At 39.5% G+C, this 22,916-nt stretch overlaps 1 protein-coding gene across 1 annotated transcript; it reads right to left on the reverse strand.

Annotated features, from left to right (window-relative positions):
• Positions 1 to 1,300: 1,300 nt before the first annotated feature.
• On the reverse strand, positions 1,301 to 22,681 carry LOC141441844 (ethanolaminephosphotransferase 1-like). Its single transcript, XM_074106731.1, has 9 exons — positions 22,390 to 22,681; positions 21,778 to 21,846; positions 14,300 to 14,513; positions 13,635 to 13,788; positions 12,870 to 12,978; positions 12,105 to 12,262; positions 10,949 to 11,126; positions 6,341 to 6,517; positions 1,301 to 5,358 (listed from the first exon to the last, which is right to left on the reverse strand). The coding sequence occupies exons 1-9, from the start codon at positions 22,444 to 22,446 to the stop codon at positions 5,296 to 5,298; spliced, it is 1,179 nt and encodes a 392-aa protein (XP_073962832.1). The 5' UTR covers positions 22,447 to 22,681; the 3' UTR covers positions 1,301 to 5,295.
• Between the last annotated feature and the right edge of the window lie 235 nt (positions 22,682 to 22,916).

Raw genomic sequence — 22,916 nt, forward strand, 5'->3', positions numbered from 1 at the left:
TTCAATTGCTATTGACCGCACATCAAAAACTCCACACAGCATTTTATGATTGCCACATAGCATTTGAATTTTTAATCAAAATAAAAAAAAAACGATATTTACTGAGTGTCATTAAAAAAATAGAAGCACTGCATTTCAGATTACCTGATTATCGGGCATTGAATCCGATTTGATACATTCTACTTGCGCCAATATTGTATAAGCGTCCGTTATCGGATCGTATAGCGTGTAAGCGCTCTTAGGATGGTAAATCATTTTTTGGTTGGCTGTACTGTACATAATATCTGACGCAGACTGTACGCGTCATGGCAAGGAAAGTCTACATTAATTAGCATCTACGATTAATACATTATTGTACGGTTTAGAATTAAATTACGTGACGAAAATATCATTCATTCGTGAGGCACTTGGCATTACATACTAGTGACACTACACCATAGATCACAAAGCACTAATGCCCGGAGTTACCTTTAGCTAGCACCAGCGGCGTGGAGTGATTTTCATTGGGCAACCCGGAAAGTCAGAGAGACGTGAGTTAAGTGCCTTCGGATGCCTCGCATCTAGTAAAACCATATTAAATGCCATAGTCAGCGGCGGCCTTACCCATTGCGAGGCTCCAGGCGGCAGGTCTTTGCGAGGCCCTTTGTCCTTCGTGAAAAGTATGTGATGCGAAAATATAGTTAAAAATCTATATTTTTTTTAATTTGCTTGGGATGTTGCGCGAGGCCCCGGGCGATTGCCCTGTTCGCCACCCCCTAAAGCCGCGGCTGGCCATAGTTGAACAATAATTTACCTTGCTTCTCCGTTAAAAGTATAGGTACTACAGCTACGAGCCCGTTCACACAGCGATCTACTATCGGATCCTGCAAAACTGTAGTGTTCGCATGGCTGCCCGGTTTTGTATCTCAGGTCCGGATCCGGATATCCGGTTATTTGCACTATTCGGGCGCTTGTGCACTACAAGACCGGACCGGAAAAAAACGGTCCGGAATGGGGAAAAGTGCATGAATTAGTATGTAAATTTATGGCGTTCCATATCGGACCGTAAACAATCGGACACTTTTGTACACTTTTCCCCATTCCGGGCCGTTTTTTCCGGTACGGTCTTGTAGTGGCACAAGCGCCCTTCTTGTTCCCAGTATGTGTGAATGCAAGTACTGAAATACTGTTGCCACTAAATTGGTTCAGGCGTTTTGTCGGACAACCGGACCGATTGTAAATAATTGATTGAATCATGCGTTACTTTGCGGAGGTAACCAAAAGAATTTCTTTGCTCACCCGCGACCTTATGATAACTAAGTTTATGCAAGATATGCGTGTTCATGTAGTTCCTCCACCTCCACACTGTAAGAACACACACAAACCCATCTATCACCACCATCACACTACACTGACGCGTTTCGAACTCAACCAGAGCTCATCTTCAGAGCAACGCAACCGTAAACCAAGTGGTGGTGGTGGTGGGTGGTTGTGTTGTAGTAACCAGATGTTAGATTAACAAACCACAACAAACATTTTCATTTGCCACTGTAACTCCCTAAGTATCGACCTATAGTTTTTCTCAAACAAAACCAATATAAGTTTTCACGATCCGTTTTAATGGCGGATCCTGCGACCGTATGCTTGTGTGACCGCGTGCATTGAAGTACTGTTGTCACTAAATCGGATCCTACAAAAACAGTTTCCGCAAAGAATCGGATGTCTTCATGTGAACGGGCCTTACGTCTGTGCGGTTTTAGCGAAAAAGCAAGTTTTAGTTGGGACACGACAAAACGAGTCGCGGCCCCTGCTAGCTGATACTAACTCCGCGCATAGTGTCCTTGACAAATCCATATACAAACAAAAACAGCACTTATACAAGAGTGTACTTAAAAATAAATAAGCATTTTATAATAAGACAGTTCATAGAAAAGTGACACTGTATTCGACGCTCTATTCAGATTATTATAAAAAATCTCAGAGTCGTTTTTGTAACATAAGCGCAAAGGCGAACTTAAAGCTAAATAAACAAAATAAATAATACTGAGGAATACATCGAAGCAGACAGTCCAATCACTTGTACAGTCAACTACAAAAAGATCGATGTGACAAAGTTACAAAAACACGACTTTACTAACTTACTCGTATCGTTAAGTGTACCTATACATATTTTTGTAACTTTGGCCATAACAATATCTTTATAGTTGACTGTACCATCGATATTATGACCACACAAGTTCATCTACATCGTACTAGCGATAAAAATATATTCTAGGGTTAGATTCTTGGTGATACTGATAGCACAGTAAATATAGAACAGAGAATCATCTTCAAACAAATACATCGCGCGGCTTGTATAAGTATCAGAAGCGGGTATCGGAAATTACAAAGAATAGGCAGGTCCGAACACAACAAAACTTGACTGGTGTATATGCCATACTCTTTTTTTTAAGAAGACAAGAACTATTTGACTATGATGTGGTATCAAAGATTGTTAACTCCATTCAAGAAAATAAAACGAAATAAATAAATATCACGGGACACTTGACACCAATTGACCAAGTTCCAAAGCAAGCCTATGGCCTATGGTTATGGGTACTAGGCAACGGATAAACATAGTTAAATAGATAGATCATCATCATCATCATCTCAACCGTAGGACTTCCACTGTTGGACATAGGCCTCCCTCTCTCCCATAAATATACATAAGTACAGTTTGATTAATTCGAGTTAACACTTGACAGATGGGCGTGCCTTCAGTCAATTTTCAACTTTGACGTCATACAAATAAAGCCATTTTTAGTATACCGCTTCCCACGTTTACAGATTATGTAAAAACTATTTTATTTGTATGACCTCAAAGTTGAAAATTGACTGAAGGCACGCCCATCTGTCAAGTGTTAACTCCAAGTAATCGTACTGTAACTTACTTTTTCATATAAAACTTGCCCGACCGGGGATAAAACCCGGGGCCTCAAGCTTCGTAGTCAGGTTCTCTAACCACTGAGCTATCCGGTCGTCGAAAACTATTGATAAAGTACATACATTTGATGAATAGTGATTCCGAATTATTTTTTCGGGTACCACAACTGGCATCCCTCGTAGCGCGTACAAGACTTCAAGTACCAAAAATACCAGTATAACATACCAGTTTTCTCTAAAATCAAGGTACGCGGAACAAAACCCAAATTTAAATCATAAAATACCGGTTTTACATCGGTATCGGTATTAAACCGGTATAATATACCAGTTTGAAGCCGCGCGGTGTATTTTGTATGAAGATGGTTTACTGTTCTCTATTTGCTTTACTTAGTGATACCTACTGTTAAATAATACTAGGGTTAGACTTCAATAGAAAATAAATAAAAATTGTAAATAAAATGTAAAGTATTGTAGATAACATTTTTGAACACTATTAATTAGCCCATTAGTTCAGTTAACCAATCGCTTTTTATTTTGGATTATTCGTCAGTTTAATGGAAATATCGCGATTGCTGCGAATAATCCTTATTTTTTCTCATCGAATAGTTTAAAAACCGGCAAAGAGCGTGTCGGACACGCCTAAAATAAGGTTCCGTAGCCATTACGAAAAAATTAAGTCATATTTTTCTGAGGATTTCGTATTTTATACGGAATCTTCCAAGTTTAGGTATATTTTATACCTTAGGCTGCTATTTACTCATAAACTACGCTCGATTTTAATGAAAATTTGCACTTTAAAGTTGAATATTTCGCAAACATATCACTGAATCTAAAAATCGTCTTAGCAAACCCCTAATGGTTTTAAAAGACCTATCCAACGATACCCCACACTATAGGGTTGGATAAGAAAAAAAAATCATCCCACTACGTCTATGGAGGTACCCTAAAAAAATATTTTTGAATTTTTTAATGTACCATTTTGTCGGCATAGTTTACATATATATCCGTGCAAAATTACAGCTTTCTAGCATTGAAAGTCCCTGAGCAAAGCCGCGGACGGACAGACAGACAGACAGACAGACATGGCGAAACTATAAGGGTTTCGTTTTTGCCATTTTGGCTCCGGAACCCTAAACAGAAAAAAACAATTTTCTTTGTCACTTTTTGATGAGTTTTAAAATTTGGGTCTTTTGAACCACTGAGATCAATTTACAAATACAACCAACATGAGGTGCTCACAGAAATAATAACCTACAAATATACGCGTAAAGTGCAAATTTGCGCTGCGTTAAACATTTTGAAGATTTAATTGAAATCTAATGGACTATAGGTTCATAATTTACATAAATTTGACACACACATGCGTGGTAAAGTTCACTGGTTAATTCAATCTTATTCCTTTAAACACAAAGCATAAACTTGAAAACCAAAAGAACCCAGAACTTTGTAAATCAAACCAGTGCTACAGTACCTTGTTAGCATTGAATGTGTCAAAAATCAAAGAATAAAAAATTAATACTAAATTAAAACGAGACAGACAATGCGTGTACGGTTAAAAATTAAAAACAAAACACATCTCAGTAGTGAACAAAATGGCAGCAAAATTGAAATAAAATTGCTAATTATGCATAGAGAAAATAACTATTTTTCTAAGTATGTTTAGATGGCAAGATACAGCTTGAGTAAATAACTGAACTTTTATGTTATGACGTACTTCATAAGAAAAAATAAAATGTACTCTTGTAATAACAAAAGAAAAACAACATATTCATGTACTTTTGCACAAATTATTTGCATAGGTGAAACAGAATTTTCGAAATAAAAAAAAAACATATTAATACACACTGTAGATTCTAGTGTAGATTGTAGAACCTAAATTATCAACATTACGTTGAAGAAAAATCACAACTCAAATACGATAATCTCACTAACTGAACTTTATTTCGTGTGAATCAAGGCTCAGTTTAGTTTACGTTTTGATTTGAGAGACGAGTTTTTCAAAAGGCCGATAAAAATACAAAACATAAAGAATAGTAATTACTTTAAGAAAATCGTATCTCAAATACAATATAAACCAAATTGAGCCCAGAAGCGCTCTAAGTATAAAGTTCATTTAATAAGATAATCGATTTAGAGATACGATTTTTTAGGATTAGCGCCGATAGCTCATTTCTATAAAAAAAAAACAAAGAAAAAAAGTCCTTCGGCGGGACTTCGGTGATCTGTGCTCTACCAACTTAGTTACAGATACGCGGTCTTGATGAACATTTTTTTTTAAATCGTACATGTATTCGGTATAATAATGCACAGTTTCAGAAAGGCGATCTTTATAACATATGTGATATGGTACTAGATGTTGTGTATGTTAGTTTAACACGCATTGTCGTCTAAGAGTCAATCCACACGCTTCTTTATGTGGAAACAGCTTATTCGGAAGTGCTCGCACATTTGCTGTACCTAAAAAAAAGTATAATAGTAAGTGAGACATGGCAAAATTTCTGATGAGTGTTATTGTGTAATTAGTAAGTTACATAACCACACAAGCGCCGTAGTGTATATGAGTGAGCACACTCAGACCGACTATGCCGTATGACGCGGTCAATTTGAGATGCAGAAGCGTTAGATTCTTGCGGCTAAATTGCTGGTGAGTGTAATTAGTAAGTTACGTACCACGCAAGCGCCATAGTGTATATGAGCGAGCACACTCAGACTGACTATGACGCGGTCAATTTGAGATGCAGAAGCGTTAGCTTCTTGCGGCTAAATTGCTGGTGAGTGTAATTAGTAAGTTACGTACCACGCAAGCGCCGTAGTGTATATGAGCGAGCACACTCAGAGTGACTATGACGCGGTCAATTTGAGATGCAGAAGCGTTCGCTTCTTGCGGCTAAATTGCTGGTGAGTGTAATAAGTAAGTTACGTACCACGCAAGCGCCGTAGTGTATATGAGCGAGCACACTCAGACTGACTATGACGCGGTCAATTTGAGATGCAGAAGCGTTCGCTTCTTGCGGCTAAATTGCTGGTGAGTGTAATTAGTAAGTTACGTACCACGCAAGCGCCGTAGTGTATATGAGCGAGCACACTCAGACTGACTATGACGCGGTCAATTTGAGATGCAGAAGCGTTAGATTCTTGCGGCTAAATTGCTGGTGAGTGTAATTAGTAAGTTACGTACCACGCAAGCGCCGTAGTGTATATGAGCGAGCACACTCAGACTGACTATGACGCGGTCAATTTGAGATGCAGAAGCGTTAGCTTCTTGCGGCTAAATTGCTGGTGAGTGTAATTAGTAAGTTACGTACCACGCAAGCGCCGTAGTGTATATGAGTGAGCACACTCAGACTGACTATGCCGTATGACGCGGTCAATTTGAGATGCAGAAGCGTTAGCTTCTTGCGGCTAAATTGCTGGTGAGTGTAATTAGTAAGTTACGTACCACGCAAGCGCCGTAGTGTATATGAGCGAGCACACTCAGAGTGACTATGCCGTAGAACGCGGTCACTTCGTGGTGAGGCAGCGCGAGGCCGACGGCCGCGGAGGCTAACAAAGGCCACAGCAGCCAGTTTACCGAATCACAGCGCTGGTTGCTCATTTGGCTCACTATCAGACGACACTGAAACAAAAAACATACATCATATCGATGGTGGAAGTCTCAATTGGCGTAAGGGACAAAATACCGAAAATCACTTTTAAACATAGAAAATTAGAGTTTTTTTTTCTCTGTCGATTGGTAGTATTCAAGTTACGATACGCCCTTACTTTTGCTGTTATCAACATTTATTATTTTAAAATAAAATAGCTTAAGGGACATGATATAAAATATTTGAGCTGAAAAATGGCGTAAATGTATTATTTTTTTAATATTTGGGTCATAAGGGGCTGTGGCAGTCTCATATGTCCTTTACGACTCGACTCATGACGTTAAAAAAAAACCCAACAAATATAATAAAAGGGCGTATGGGTCAATTATTGTTTCATTGTCCTTTACACCCCAACATTTTATAACGAATAAGATAAAAAAGCAAGAAGTTTTTGGGCGTAACCTTACCGCCTGTACCTATTTCTTGTACCTAACATCAAAATACTAACGCGTCTACCTACCTTCCACGCGCCCAGCGTTTGCGCATTTCACATTCGGTCAGTCGTGTCAGACACGTCAAACACGGAGGACGTATTTGATTGCCTACGTTTGTTCTTTGTCAACGCGCGTATTTTTTTATAAGATGCCAAAAGCAAAACAAAAAAAGAAGATTAAGTTGATGGATCCCCTAATGGCTTGACGTCGAGCTAACATTTCCGTAATGGAATTTCAGTCAAGGATGTTGAGGTAAATTTCTCTTAGCTACTTTGTTTATTTTAAGCTACTTAGTTACAGATCCTAATAAAGGAAGCCTGTGCCCAGCAGTGGAACGTATATAGGCCGAGATGATGATGCATACATAATAATAATTGGCCTGTATAATTAATTATGTATGTTGAGGATTAAAAATGGTATAATCGGAACGTCGTAAGGGACATTAAAAAACAGCAATTTATAAAATAATAAATACTTTTATGGGCGTAAGGGGTATAAAAAGCAAGAGCTAGAGTAAATTGTCGGTCGTAAGGGGCAGTAGCAAACAGACATTTAAAAAAAGGTGTAATTGGTACGTCGTAAGGGGCATTAAACAACAGCAACTTATAAAATAAGGAATACTCTTATGGGCGTAAGGGACATCAAAAGCTAAAACTAGAGTAAATTGTTAGTCGTAAGGGACAGTAACAAACAGCCATTTTAAAAATTGAGGTTACTTTATGGGTGTAAGGGGCACTTAAAGCAAAATACCTTGCTTGCTTCTTTTAGTTCATTAAAATACCTTGTTAATGTTAGGTCGTAGGAGGCATCAAAACAGATGGTTTTTAGAACTTGTAGTGATTGAAACAACAACTCAAGCAAGCATACTCCCAAATGTGCAAGAAATAGTGCAAGCAAGCGTGCAAGAAAGCATGCAAGCAAGCATGCAAGCAAGCAAACAAGCAAGCATGTACCTAAGCAACCACCTAAGCAGGCTTGCAAGTGAGCATGTAATTTTGTCAATCAAATCAACAAACATGCAATTTTATCGGCCTGGGTTAGATGAACATCGCGGGTTACCCCGATCTCGCGATGACCGGTCTATGGTATCTCCTCCAGCGCTCATGAAGCGGGCTGGCGTCCCACTCCCTCACAGCTGCAATCAGTGTGTTAGAGGAAGCATAAATAGTGCAAGCATGGGCGTCGGTAATCGCTTACCAGTTTACCGCCTGCTCGTTTGCCCCCTATACCATAAAAAAAAAGCATGCATGCAAGCAAGCGTGACGCCAGAAGGCAAGCATGCATGCAAACAACAAATCAAGCAAGAATACTCCCAAATGTGCAAGAAAATGTTCATCATGACAGCCGAAAGACGTCCACTGCTGGACATAGGCCTCCCCCAAGGCTCTCCACTCAGACCGGTCTTGTGCTTTCCGCATCCACCGCGATCCCGCGATCTTAACCAAGTCGTCGCTCCATCTTGTTGGAGGCCTACCGACAGCTCGTCTCCCGGTCCGCGGACGCCATTCGAGAACTTTCTGGCCCCATCGGCCATCCGTCCTGCGAGCAATGTGCCCCGCCCACTGCCACTTTAGTTTCGCAATTCTTCGGGCTATGTCGGTAACCTTAGTTCTACTGCGGATATCATCATTTCTAATTCTATCCCGCAGAGAAACCCCGAGCATAGCCCTCTCCATAGCCCTCTGAGTGACTTTGAGTTTTATCATGAGGCCCATCGTTAGCGCCCACGTCTCAGATCCGTATGTCATCACTGCCAACACACACTGGTCAAAGACTTTTGACTTCAAACACTGCGGTAATTTGGACGAAAAGACACTGCGAAGCTTCCCGAATGCTGCCCAGCCGAGTCGGATTCGACGAGTGATCTCTTTCTCAAAGTTGGACCTACCTAACTGGACCGTTTGTCCCAGGTATACATAGTCGTCAACAACTTCGAGCGCAGAGTCTCCGACTATTACGGGAGTTGGTACAACATGGACATTAGACATGACTTTCGTCTTGTCCATGTTCATTTTCAGGCCAACTCGGTCGGAAACTCTACTGAGGTCAGCGAGCATAGCACCGAGGTCCTCCATGGTCTCAGCCATGACTACAATGTCGTCGGCGAATCGAACATGAGTGAAGTACTCGCCATTAATGTTGATGCCTCGTCCTTTCCAGTCCAAAACCTTAAAAGCATCCTCCAATGCAGCGGTGAACAGTTTCGGAGAGATCACATCTCCTTGTCTGACTCCCCGCTGCAGAGGAATAGGCTTCGTGCTCTGATCCTGTAATCGGACGGACATAGTGGCGTTTTCGTACAGACACTTCAACACTTCGATATACCGATAGTCAACTTGGCACCGCTGGAGAGCCTGCAGCATATCCCAAGTCTCGATCGAATCGAAGGTTTTCTCGTAGTCCACAAATGGGAGGTTATACTCTTCAGTCTTCTGTATAACCTGCCGCAGCGCATGTATGTGGTCTACGGTACTATAGCCTTTTCGGAAGCCGGCTTCCGAAAGAAAATGTTACAAATTACATATTTTTTAAGGGGACGTGCAAAATTATGGCTTTTGCGCGTTATTTTAAATAATTAAAGTGGTTCTTTGAGTTAATTCACTATTTTTTTTAATTTTTCTACAGGAACTTACGTCCAAATATGTAGCAAATAAAATATAAAATGTCCTATAAGACCAAAAATCGGTTACTACATTATTTATTTATTTACGGTTTATGGGTGTAAGGGGCTATGACACCTGTATGTCACGGGCGTAAGGGACAGCTATTTTTCTTATTAAGCTTTTTACGAAAATGTCTATAGTTTCACGTTGAAAAGCAAGAAAATTCAAGATTTTACGTAATTATAACGTCCTGCTAAGTTAAACCTTAACAATGCTGTGAGGGTTTGAAAATTACCAAAAACTTCTTTTCGCTCTCCTGAAAAGTAGCATTTTGTCCCTTACGTCAATTGAGACTTCCACCATCGATATGTCATAAAACAACTAATTTTCTTGTACTGTGAGAACTTTATTATTTTTTTCATCACACTTGCTCGTAAACAGTGTCATAACATACCTTGGTTGCAACTCCCCAAATAAAACCCTCGACCTTAATGTGCTTGTCATGAAACCCGTGGTCGGTAAATGAGTCATTGCGCGTACACATTTTCTTGTCATGAAGCCCAAGGTCGGTAAATGAGTCAGTGCCCGTACTGATGGTGCTGCGCGCGCTGCTGCAGGACTACATGGTCTACATGCACACGCACGTTGCGGCGCATGCCGAGGGAGGTAGAGGGCGGCGCTGCCAAGAGCACAGCCTAAGGTATCGCCAATATTTGGAACAATTATATTTTTTCTTTTACAAATATAAAATTTTACTCGCAAATGTGATGAAAAACATTGTATGTCGCACGGGCGGTACTAGAATTACGAACATCGACTCATTAAAGCCCTCAGTCTTCGACTTCGGGCTTCTAATAGACACAATGTACTATTACTATTGATTTTGATACTTGGGTAGGAATATTATCTTATTATTATTAGTACTAGCTATTGCCCGAGACTCCGCCTGCTAATAATTCGGTTATCGCTATCCCGTAGCAACTATGCAATTTCCGGGAACAGGCCACAGAAATGTCGGTAAAGAACTCACACGATGGACCGAGAAAAAATGGTGTGCAATGTTGGAGGCTTATATTCAGCAACGTTTATTTTGTAAGTATTTGCATAAACAAAGCATTTTGATTATTTTCATTCAGAGAGATGTTTGTTCAACCGCGGCAGAATTCCGGCTGATAATGATGATGGGAAAGTTCTCAATGGAGACCGCGGGCGCTGTAGGACGTCCACCAACGAGATGGATGGATGACCTGGCTAAAGCCTAGGGTTCACTTCACGGTGGATGCAGGCCGTTTGCAAGCTAAGCAACTGGAGGTATATGTCCAACAGTGGACTGCCCACGGCTGGTATGATGATGGTTTATACTCACAGCCACGTTGCTGAAGAGAGTGCCTACAAGCAGATAAAGTGCGCGCGGGTCTAGCGTCGGTAGTCGCTGCGAGCCGTGCACCCAAACGCTGCACACCACGAACACCCACAGCAGAGACCACAGCGGCCGGAGCGCTTCCGACGTGGTACGCATCTTGCCCGTTTCTTGCTTGTAGGATCTATAAAATTATATATCAAGATGTTAGAAGGTCAAGAACTTTAGCATGAGTTTGTTTCTATAAACTAATTAAAACAAATTAAAAGTAAAAAAAAAAAACTTAGGAACCTTTCTGTTTACACAACTTCTACTAACAAGATTCTTAACGACATCTTTCTTCGGCGATAAGCTCGTGGTGAATTTCAAATGTGAATTTGCACACAAAATTCAGAAAATTAAGAACTTCAAACTCGGGTGAAGCTACGATTCTCTGCTTGAGAGTCCATTAGGCTGCCACGGCTTTTTAACAGGCTTAGTATCATTATGTGAATTTTCTCAAAAATGACCGTAAAAGTTGTCATTATTCTTTACATATCAGAAGGTGAAGTGCATAGTTTATGATCAGCGAAAAATTTAAAAGGTAAAAAGATTGCAGGCGCGCTAGCTCGACACGACAATAATGAATTAGCGCGCCTGCAATCAGTCACAAATTTTTTTTTAAGTGAAAAAGGCCATGGAAATGTTGGCACAAGTCATATACAGCCAAGTCTAATGGCCGGTATCAGATATTTTGTTGGAACTCCGGACTTTTTTATTGGGTCTTTCTTTTTAATGAAAAAAAAGGCGGGAAAGCATAAGAAAAATATTGGAATAAAATTAAATGTTATAATATATTTTGAGAAAAGATTTATTCTATTTCAGAATTATTCACCATTTTTGAGAGCATTATATTCGTCTCGGCTGGAATAGCAATTGGTGGCTTCGTATTAGTTAAACGGACTCGCAAGCTCGTCCGTTTAATACTCATACTCAGCCAGCAATTGCCTACTTCCAGGCCACGGCAATAATCTACTATTAATAACCTCCGTACCAGGTACCCTATACCAATTCGAGGCGAGGTGAGGCGAGGTGGCAAATACACAAAATATCCTTGTGGGTCAAAGTGTATCCGTCATTATGGATATATATCTGTAATAAGATATAGTAGGACATAACTTACTGATATGTATTGTAGATTGCGACCGGTAGGTTCGTGAGTACGCCAGTAGCGTAAATTAGCCACTCGAAGCCGTTAGCCAGCGTGTACCCGTCGAATAAGTAGCGCTTGTACCAAGCTGTGCCCTTCATACCCGTCCATAGAAAGAACATCGTCGACGCCTGGAAAATTGATTATAACGTCCGTTATTTTTTTTATCAAGTATTATAGAAGTCCTCCTACTAATCCTACTAATATTATAAATGCGAAAGTTTGTGTGTGTGTGTGTGTGTGTGTGTGTTTGTTACTTCTTCTTCTTCTTCTTGGTATGTAGATAAATCGAGTGCCATCCATGAAGACGCGTGATTTTGACAAAATTAGACATTAATGACATTGTAATAAGAACCACGGCACGCGTCACCGTGAATGACTCTATCTATAGCTGGACATTTGGAATAACACTAGGCTACTTTTCATCCCGATATTCCCATGGGATAGGGATAAAATCTCGAATTAACAATCGCTGGGCTTAGACTCGTGAAATTTGGCATGGTTCTTTTTAATGCACTGTCAATGAAAAACACGATGTAATTTTCGGGAATTCCAACGGGAATTATGTAAAATCCCGAAATTTCAGTTCAACTGCTGTATCTAATGATGTGCGCGTGCGCAGCCGCGGGTAAACACTCGTTTTGAATAAGTGAAAATGCGATCTAAACTTTTGAAATCTGCCAAGATTGATATAAAAAAAAAGGTTTTTTTTTTTTTACTTATAGCAGGTACACTCACCCACATGCTGAAATCGTACCCCCACGGTAGAAACAATACACCAGTGTTATACTTCTCCCAATGACTCAGATAGAAGTTGAGAAGTATGTTCCACATTATGTAGTACATTCTGTTGAAGAAAACCTTTGTTAGTTCACGAGTTCGCTGTCCGATGAAAAACCAGATTGCTCAGAAGCTGTCAACGCATATGTGCGTTCAGATAAACACAAAATCATGACAGCGGCACTGGATACGGTTACAAAAAAGCACAGGCATTGCCAGCAGTGGATCCTGATAAAGCCAGTTAGTTTTGGAGTGGGAGGCCATGACATCACGCCATGCGACACTTTTTGGCACTTCCGCAGGTGGTAGGACCTTTTGAAAGGTCCGCCCGGATTGCTACCACCATCTTGCTCGCTAATCCTGCCGTGAAGCAGCAATGCTTGCACTGTTGTGTTTCGGCGTGGAGAGTAAGACGCCGGTGAAATTACTGGCACTTGAGGTATCCCATCTTAGGCCTCTAGGTTGGCAACGCATCTGCAATACCCCTAGTGTTGCAGATGTTTAGAGGCGGTGGTGATGTCTTACCATCAGGAGACCCACTTGCTCGTTTGCCATCCAGTCGAATAAAAAAAAAACTCCCGAACTTTGACACGCGTTATTTTTATCATCTTTTGTTATATTGATAAAAGAAAATAAAAGGTGTCAAATATTTTCTGATAATCTGTCTGACGGACCAAAGTTATTTTTTTTAACCTAGGAAGTTACCGTTATTATATTAATTACCTTATAGGCGACACGGAGTAATCCAAAGAGCCAAAGATGGAATACAGGCAAGCGGGTATGAAGAACACTGAGTAAGAGTCAAGCCCATGATCAAACAGTTCACCGAGGGGCCCAGATGTCTGCGTACGTCGGGCCTGCTTCCCGTCTATGCCATCTAAAATAAAGATTCTGGGTTTTATTCATTTATAAGTTTGGCAAAAGTTGCTAAAATTATAATACATTTTTACAAGCTTTTTTTTAGCTTCACCTCATCATTGATTCCTTCACTCAGTTCGACTATGGAGTCATGTTAGGATTGACACTCACTGAGAGTATACGCAAGGAACAGGAACACCAAGCGTGTGGACAAAGCGTTTACGGTATGACCTTGAGTCCCCAACTCAGTTCAACTATGGAGTTATGTTGGCATTATGTTCACTCACCGAAAGTATACGCAAGGAAAAGGAACACAGCCAGCGCGTACCAAAGCGTTTAGTTTACGGTATGACTTTGAGTCCCCACTCAGTTCGACTACTGATTCATGTTAGCATTGACACTCACCGAGAGTATACGTAAGGAACAGGAACACAGCCAGCGCGTACCAAAGCGTTTAGTTTACGGTATGACTTTGAGTCCCCACTCAGTTCGACTACTGAGTCATGTTAGGATTGACAATTGACACTCACCGAGAGTATACGCAAGGAACAGGAACACAGCTAGCGCGTACCAAAGCGTCTGCGGTATGACTTCAGGCCTCTCACTCAGCTCCACTATGGTCTCGTTGCGCGCGCTGGCAGCGGTGTAGGAATAGTCGTAGTACGAGAGCAGAACAAAATCGAGTACGGTGAGGAGGAAACCTAGGAAGGTCAGGAGATTCGGGGCCACCCAGCGCGGTACAAACTGGAATAAAACAGATTTACGTATATGAGTGATTAAAATGGAAAATTAGTTTATTTAACTTATTGGGGTTCGATTCCCGGCCGGGGCAGATATTTGTATTTATAATACGAATGTTTGGTCTCGGGTCTTGGATGTTTAATATGTACAGTCGCCATCATATATTGCGTAGCGGCCAAGGCGGTCAAAAATATCGATACATGACCTCTAATACCTTAATAATAGAGTGCATGGTCGTGGACTCGTGCTTAGAGGGGTCGCAGTAACTTTAAAATAGTCTCACTGATTATGATGCATGATTATTCAATGTTTGTGTTAACCTAAGATAATATAAACAATTTTATCTACATGCATATCATAACTTCCCTATTATATGTTCAGAAACGACTATCAAATGGCCTTTATTAAGAAACCTGGTATCAGCGGGTGCATCTTAATGTTCACATTAAAGTACAGTGCATCTTAATGTATACATTAAAGTATCGGTAATACTTTTTTTAACAATGCATATTTGTACATATTGTAGAAAACTTATGACATGCATGTAGATAATAATTATTATTCAAAGTCTAAAGTCAAAGTCATAGGTCATAGTTAAAGTCAAAGTCAAATCAAAGTGAAATATTATGATATCTGAACATAATTATAGAAAACTTATGATATATATGCATAAAAACACTCGTCTATACATAATTATGCATTAAAACACACTCGTATCTTAATGCCTCTTATTAAACCACACTCGTACTTTAATGCCATGTGCACCAGCCACATAAATAAAGTAAGTGCCAATAAGAGGGGTCGCCAAACATGTTTACTCGAGGGCAAATGTTATAAAAGCAGAATAATCGAAAAAAACCCATAATACGAAAAAAACCGCCTACGAGTTGTCGCGCATGGCGAGTTCCGTACCATTATCTATACAACATTATATATTAGCAAAAAAAAACACGTTTGTTGTATGGGAGCCCCCCTTAAATATTTATTTTATTTTACTTATTTATTTTTAAAGTAAAATATACGACTAAATATTCTATGATTATTTCAAGCGGCCTCCTGTTGCCGTTTTTAATATCGAGCAAAAAACGGCAAAAAAAACACGTTTATATTATGGGAGCCCCCCTTAAATATTTATTTAATTTTGTTTTTAGTATTTGTTGTTATAGCGGCCACAGTTATACATAGTCTGTGAAAATGTCAACTGTCTAGTTATCACGATTCATGAGATACAGCCTGGTGACAGACGGACGGACAGCGGAGTCTTAGTAATAGTGTCCCGTTTTTACCCTTTGGAGCCGAAACTCTAAAAATACAAATAGTTCATTTTTAACTTCGCCAACAAAGAGATCTTAACGTCAAGACAACCGTTACACAACCTACTTGAAAAAAGCGAGTCATTGATAAATGCATTTAATTAAATGAATGGGCACTTATGGATGACTGTTATGCCCACTGATGACTTGTGCGCATGCGTGACGTGTATCGAACCATAGGATGATAAAGATAGCATTATCAGTACCTATTGATAAAATCTAACCGAGCTATGACTAATCTTGAACTAAGTTGAGATGAGGGCTCTGAAAATATTTTTTCACACCTCTACTTCAGAAAAGTAACTTTTCCTCCCTGACGAGAGGGAGCAAAGTGCAACTTTTCTGTTCAAGGCTTTTCTAAGTGTTTTATTGCAAATGCTATTTTCTGAAGTTGATAATTGTAAAGCCACGCCTTTTTCTATGCTGATTGTTCTTTAATAATATTTAGAATATTTTTTTTCAAGTTTCTTAATGCTCGGTGTGAAAAGTTGTATGAGCCACTCGGGAGCAAAATTATTTTCATCTTGGGCGTTAACACTTGAATCCCTCATTTAGAATCACTCGCTACGCTCAGGATTCTATTGCAGAATTTGCAGAATCCTTCGCTACATACTGGATTCAATGTACGCCCTCGCCGTAAATACACCATTTTGCTCCCTTGTGACACAAATATTCTCTACCCTATTGCCACACAGTGGCAAGGCATTAGTAGCTCCCCACTTATGATTAAAATTAATAGGAAACTCATGTTTTCAAACTTTCTACTAAAAATCATTTTTAATACACGCTTATTATAGGGTTCCGTAGCCAAAATGGCAAAAACGGAACCCTTATAGTTTCGCCATGTCTGTCTGTCCGTCCGCGGCTTTGCTCAGGGACTATCAATGCTAGAAAGCTGTAATTTTGCATGAATATAGTATATGTAAACTATGCCGACTAAATGGTATGAAAAAAAAAAAAAAATTAGAGTACCTCCCATAGACGTAAAGTGGGGCGATTTTATTTTCTCATCCAACCTTGTAATGTGGGGTATCGTTGGATAGGTCTTTTAAAACCATTAGGGGTTTGCTAAAACGATTTTTTGATTCAGTGATATGTTTGCAAAACATTCAACTTTAAAGTGCGAACTTTCATTAAAATCGAGCGGGCGGGGGGGCTCTAAAATCAAAACGGGCGGGTGGAAAAATTTAAAAAAATCAGGATGGTAGTAAGTAACAAAGATCAAACTTACAAAGAAAACTATAACGGTTAAGTTTTCTTGAGAATGATTAGTAGTTTAGTTTAAGAGTAAATAGTTAACAGCCTAAGGTATAAAATATACCTAAACTTGGAATATTCTTAAAAAATATTACTTATTTTTTTCGGAATGGCTACGGAACGCTATTTCGGGAGTGTCCGACACACTCTTTACCGGTTTTTGTTAACTGCACTTTTGATGGCAGCCGCCACGCAATTTGGTAATTTTGCGATCTAGTAATTCTACTAGTGACTTTCTTGATTGTGCGTGTCTGTGTTATTTTCTGTATCATCCTACCCTACAGGTCACAGGCCTCTCAGAATGAGAGGGCCGTAGTTCCCACGCAGGCCCAGTGCAGATTGGGAACTTCACAAACACCATTGTGCTGCTTCGCAGATTTCCTCACAATGTTTTCCTTCATCATAAAGGTCATGGTAAATTTCAAATGTAATTTAGCACATGAATTTCGAAACACTCATCAGGTGCCAGTCCGGCTTTGAACCCACAAGCCTTGCCAAGCCACTAGGCCACCAGAACTGTTACATGACTGTTTTCTGTATACATAATAAAATTACTATCTTTTGTGTGCTAAAGGCTTATATTGTATGAAGGTTGAATAAATTGTGCTTAGTTTAGAAATTATACAATGTTATCAAATATTTGAAGCCGTGGTGGCCTAGTGGTTTGACCTATCGCCTCTCAAACAGAGGGTAGTGGGTTCAAACCCCGGCTCGCACCTCTGAGTTTTTCGAAATTCATGTGCGGAATTATATTTGAAATTTACCACGAGCTTTGCGGTGAAGGAAAACACCGTGAGGAAACCTGCACAAACCTGCGAAGAAATTCAATGGTGCGTGTGAAGTTCCCAATCCGCACTGGGCCCGCGTGGGAACTATGACCCAAGCCCTCTTGTTCTGAGAGGAGGCCTGTGCCCAGCAGTGGGACGTATATAGGCTGGGATGATCAAATATTTGTGTCACCAAAATGGATGTAATAATCGGACAGTATTTTGATATTAAAATGTATTGTTTCTAACACCATGTGTTGTATTTAGTTCCTCCTGTGGAAATAACTTTCAAATATTATAATAAATATAGGCTAAGAAATTGGGGTCACGGTCATTTACATTTCTTTGGTTAAGATTGTTTTTTGGAATCTTTTTGTATTTTTTATTTCAATTCCAAATTTTTACTTTTACGGTCATCCCGTAAAACCTAAATTGAAAATACAAACTGAAAATATAGATGCACAGAAAAACCAGAAAAATAAGACCATCACTGGGAATCGAACCCTGGTCTTCGGTATTCCGTACCGCGTGCTATACCGCTACACCACTGATGGTCAACGGTACCGACACGAATTTCCCCTATGCACCTCATATCTCAGCTTTATTTTTCTGGTTTTTCTGTGCATCTATATTTTCAGTTTGAATTTTCAATTTCTTTGGTTTCATAAGTAATACTTCAAGATTTCAAGATTGTTCACCCTTTTTACAAGCTTATCTTTAGCTTGCCTTGTTTGTTTATTTATTTGTTTGGGTCAAAGCTTAAAAGCTAAATTTGACCCACTTCCAGTGGTCCGATTGACTTGAAGTTTGGCATACTTATGTAATAGTAAATTGTGTGTTAAGGGCGGTTAATAAGGAATTACGAACGAGAGTCTATTAGAAGCCCGAAGGCTTTAATGAGTCGATGTTCGTAATTCTAGTAACGCCCGTGCGACACGACATACAATGTTTTTCATCACATTTGCGAGTAAAATTTGTATGTTTGTAAAAGAAAAACTAATATTTTTTCAAAAATTGCCAATACCGCTTATTGCGCTCTTGGCAGCGCGTTCCCCGACGCCCTCCCTCCTTCCGCAGCATGTGCATGGCGTGCGTGTGCAGCGCGCGCACGGAGCAGCAGCACACCATGCAGTAACAAACTCATACCGACCTTGGGCTTCATGACATGAAATTAGTACGGGCAATGACTCATTTACCGACCACGGGTTTCATGACAAGACATTTTTTTTATTTAGTTGCAACCAAGGTAGCCTGCATGTTTCGACACTGTTTACGAGCAAGTGTGATGAAAATTTGGTGACAATAAAATAATCTGGTAGTGATATCTTGGTGGTCGTACTAGGATCGTCTCCGCAGCAGGGAACTCCTCATAGTACCGACTTGAAATTTGGTACTGATACGTAGTTTAGATGACGAATACGAACTTATCTGACAAACTCTCATGGAAAAAAATATTCGCTACACCTGTATGTCAAAATTTTTTGTACACTTATCTGGAATAGCGTATAGTAGTAATTACTGCATGGGTTTGTAAAATAAATATTATTTCGTAGCTAAAAATAAGCCTTACTTCTTTCATCAAATAGATAACACTGTTGACTCATCAGGCTCAGGCTGTTACACCTTTTTCCATAGAAGCAGATAAGGATAAAATGTGAACTTAAGATATATGTTTACTACTAAAGGAGAAGTTCTAGGGGAACCAATCCCAGTGACTGCAGGAGTCAAGCAGGGCTGCCTCCTGTCACCGTTGCTCTTCATTATCCCACTCGACGACGTCATGCGGAAGGTAACTCAAACAACTAGGGGCATCCCATGGAACGAAAGCTCGCACCTGGAGGATCTCGACTACGCGGACGACATAGTGTTGATTTCGTCTTCACTGACCGCTCTCCAAATGAAGCTGGACTCGTTACGGGAGGAAGCTCAAGATAAGGGTCTACGAATCAACGCTGGGAAGACCGTCGAAATGCGAGTACAGTCTTCCGAAAATCGACCCATCAGACTCAATGGTACACCGCTGGAATCTGTTGCAAAGTTCACATATCTCGGCAGCACCGTGACCAACAGCGGTGGCTCCAATGACGATGTCGACGCGACATGGACGGACATGGGATTCGAACGTGCTCACTCGGCGGATCAAGGTTTCCCTCTTCGATTCCATAGAGAAGTCTGATTTGCTCTTCGGCTGCGAGACTTGGAAGGAGACAAAGGGTCTGACGAGCAAGCTACAAGTGTTCGTCAACAAATGCCAGAGGTCCATCCTGCGCATATTTTGGCCGAACACTATCAGCAACGAGGATCTATGGAAGCGATGCCACCAAATTCTGATAAAGCGAGAGATCGCGCAACGGAAATGGAAGTGAAGTGTCCGAAGATCAGAGGACTATACAGCCAGGGTCGCGTTTACGTGGAGGCTGCATGGGAGCAGACGGCGGGGCCGGCCGGCGCACACGTGGCAGCGCACCGTGGACGCCGAGCTGCGGGCGGCCGGGCTGAGTTGGGGGGACGCGGAGCAACAGGCGCAGGACAGGTGTGGATGGCGACGTTTCACGAAGGCCCTTTGTACCACTGGGGTACCATAGGACAACAACAACAAAGCAGAATGGGCAGAATTTGTATGGAGCATGGTTTATTAGCGGCTCAGGATAATTTAATATCTGACGATTTAGTATTGTTATGTTATTTGGTGAATGTTTCATTACCATGACTTAATCACAATGAAAAATTGATATATATCATACTGCCCTCCTAAGCCAAAAGGCGCTATTTAAAATCGCTTTTCTGTCGTTTACACCATGTGATGCAGAATGTTTTAAGCAACACAATAGTATTTTTTTTTGAGATAGCGCCTGTTGGCTTACGAGGGCAGCATAAATATTGGATGTTTTAATATTATTAAAAAAAACAGAACATTTATTCTGCAAGTAGACTGCAACCGGCTCTTTTACATGTCACTTTTTTTAAACTACCATTTATCATAGATACAAATACAAAATATCGAAATTCGGAACATTTGGATATTTTCGAACAGCGAATAGCTTTTGCCTATGGTTTCACTTGCAAAACCATTAATTTTAAGATTTTAGTAAAAAACCTTCTAAATTCATTTTAATATTATTTGCAAATTATGCATGGTAGAAATGAAGTAAGACCCCAGAAAATTGTGAATTTTATTGCATTTATAACAGAGATGATGGGATCAATCAACAGAATTACTTTTCATGACTTTTATTAGCTATCAAAACATGATTCTCCCATTTTTGTGTGGCAATAATTATTTCTATTTGTTTTTTGAAACAGAACAGGCCTTTGCTCACCAGTGGAACAAAATAGGTTAACAATAATAATAACAATAAATTAAGAGTGTTTATACCTGCTGAGCTGGGAATGTTGTATTCTTTAAAAACAAATTAAATGTTTATAAACGGTTTTTAAACAAAATAAAAGTCTATAACAAATAATAAATTATTGGAGTAGACACATTAACTTATATATTAAGAAGTGTTCTATCAGACAACATTTTTAATTTTCATTCAATTTTTATGGAATAATCGAGAAAAACTAACAAAAATGCAACGTTGCCGGCTCAGCAGGAATAAACACTCTTAAGAAAAATAATAATATATTGGATATCCACCAACAAGATGACCTGGTTTTAGTCGCCAGTTCACATTAGATGTAAGCCACTTCCAACCAAGACAACTGGAGATCTAGGGGAAGCCTACGTCCAACAGTCCTATGACTGATATGATGATGAAGCCAAATAAATTACAATTAAGTTTCAAAATATATAAAAAAAAGAAAGCAAAGATTATATGACATCTGCAAAGTAACACCTGATTCAATAAATTATTTGACTAAAATAGTGTTTTTTCACTAGAGTTTTATGGCATCATTAGCTCTATTCTCCACAGAAAAAAATCTTACCTCAACCACTTTATTCCAAAAAGGGTGCATAACATAGACACTGAGTGGACTTGTGTCTATGGCCATATACTGAAATAAAAAGAAGTTTTAGTCAGTTAGAATTGGAGTTATATGATAAGATGCATTTGAGGCATACGGAAGTTGATAACATAAGTGAAGGTAACATCATCTTGATTGTTAGATAAAATAAAAGTAAAAAAAAAATCGAGTTTTTCTTATAAATATATGGTCATGATACCATTTAGTTATGTGCAGTTTTTAACTGGGAAATTATGTTCTGATTGAAATAACAATAAAGTATAGTTTGTACACTGTGTCCCTGGTATACTGGCCAAATAACAGGCGTAATTATTTTCAATACATTTTTTATTCAAAGGTTTGAATTTCAAACCAGGCTGTTAAACGTAATCTGAGCTAAATAAAAACAAGTTTTATCCTCATTCGTCATTAACATTTTAAATTGCGCTTCGCGGCACTAACCTTTTTAACAGCCAATTTTTTTAAGGTTATGCAAGCAATCGATATTAGCATCAAACAAATCATGTAACAACTGAAAAACTAATATGTAATCGGTATAAAGTTACAATACATACAATAAGTCGGAAGCCTTACCTTATAGTTATCGAATCCTTCCAAGTGCTCCTTTCTTAAATACTTGTAAAAGAACATCTTCGCAATTGTGAGTCACGGTGTAAAAGGAAATACTTATTGATAAGAAAATTGGCTTAATAATAAAGTTAAAATATTCAGCTCATACTGTGCGTTTTACACGTATTGTAATGGTTATATCATGCCGTTTGATAATCACACGACCGCACAGAGATAATGTTTGTGTCATACAATACAATACAATACAACAAAATAAATTCAATTGAAGGAATGACGTGGGATGGAATTGATTACCGTATTTAAAAATGATTTTTTTGACAACTGTCACTTGCGCTGTTTAAGCATACGAATAAAACATTGTAATTAAAAAAAAAGTATATTTTTACGCTAGTAACACTAAATTTCTGGGAAGCCTGTGGAATTAGTTCTTCACTTTTAATAGAGATGGCGCTGTCAAGCCTGTCAGCTCTTGTCTAATACCAAGGACCAAAATATTCATCTGTTATATTTCGGGGATCTCGGAAACGGCA

This window comes from Choristoneura fumiferana, chromosome 24, assembly GCF_025370935.1.
Source record: "Choristoneura fumiferana chromosome 24, NRCan_CFum_1, whole genome shotgun sequence".
Lineage (NCBI taxonomy): Eukaryota > Metazoa > Arthropoda > Insecta > Lepidoptera > Tortricidae > Choristoneura > Choristoneura fumiferana.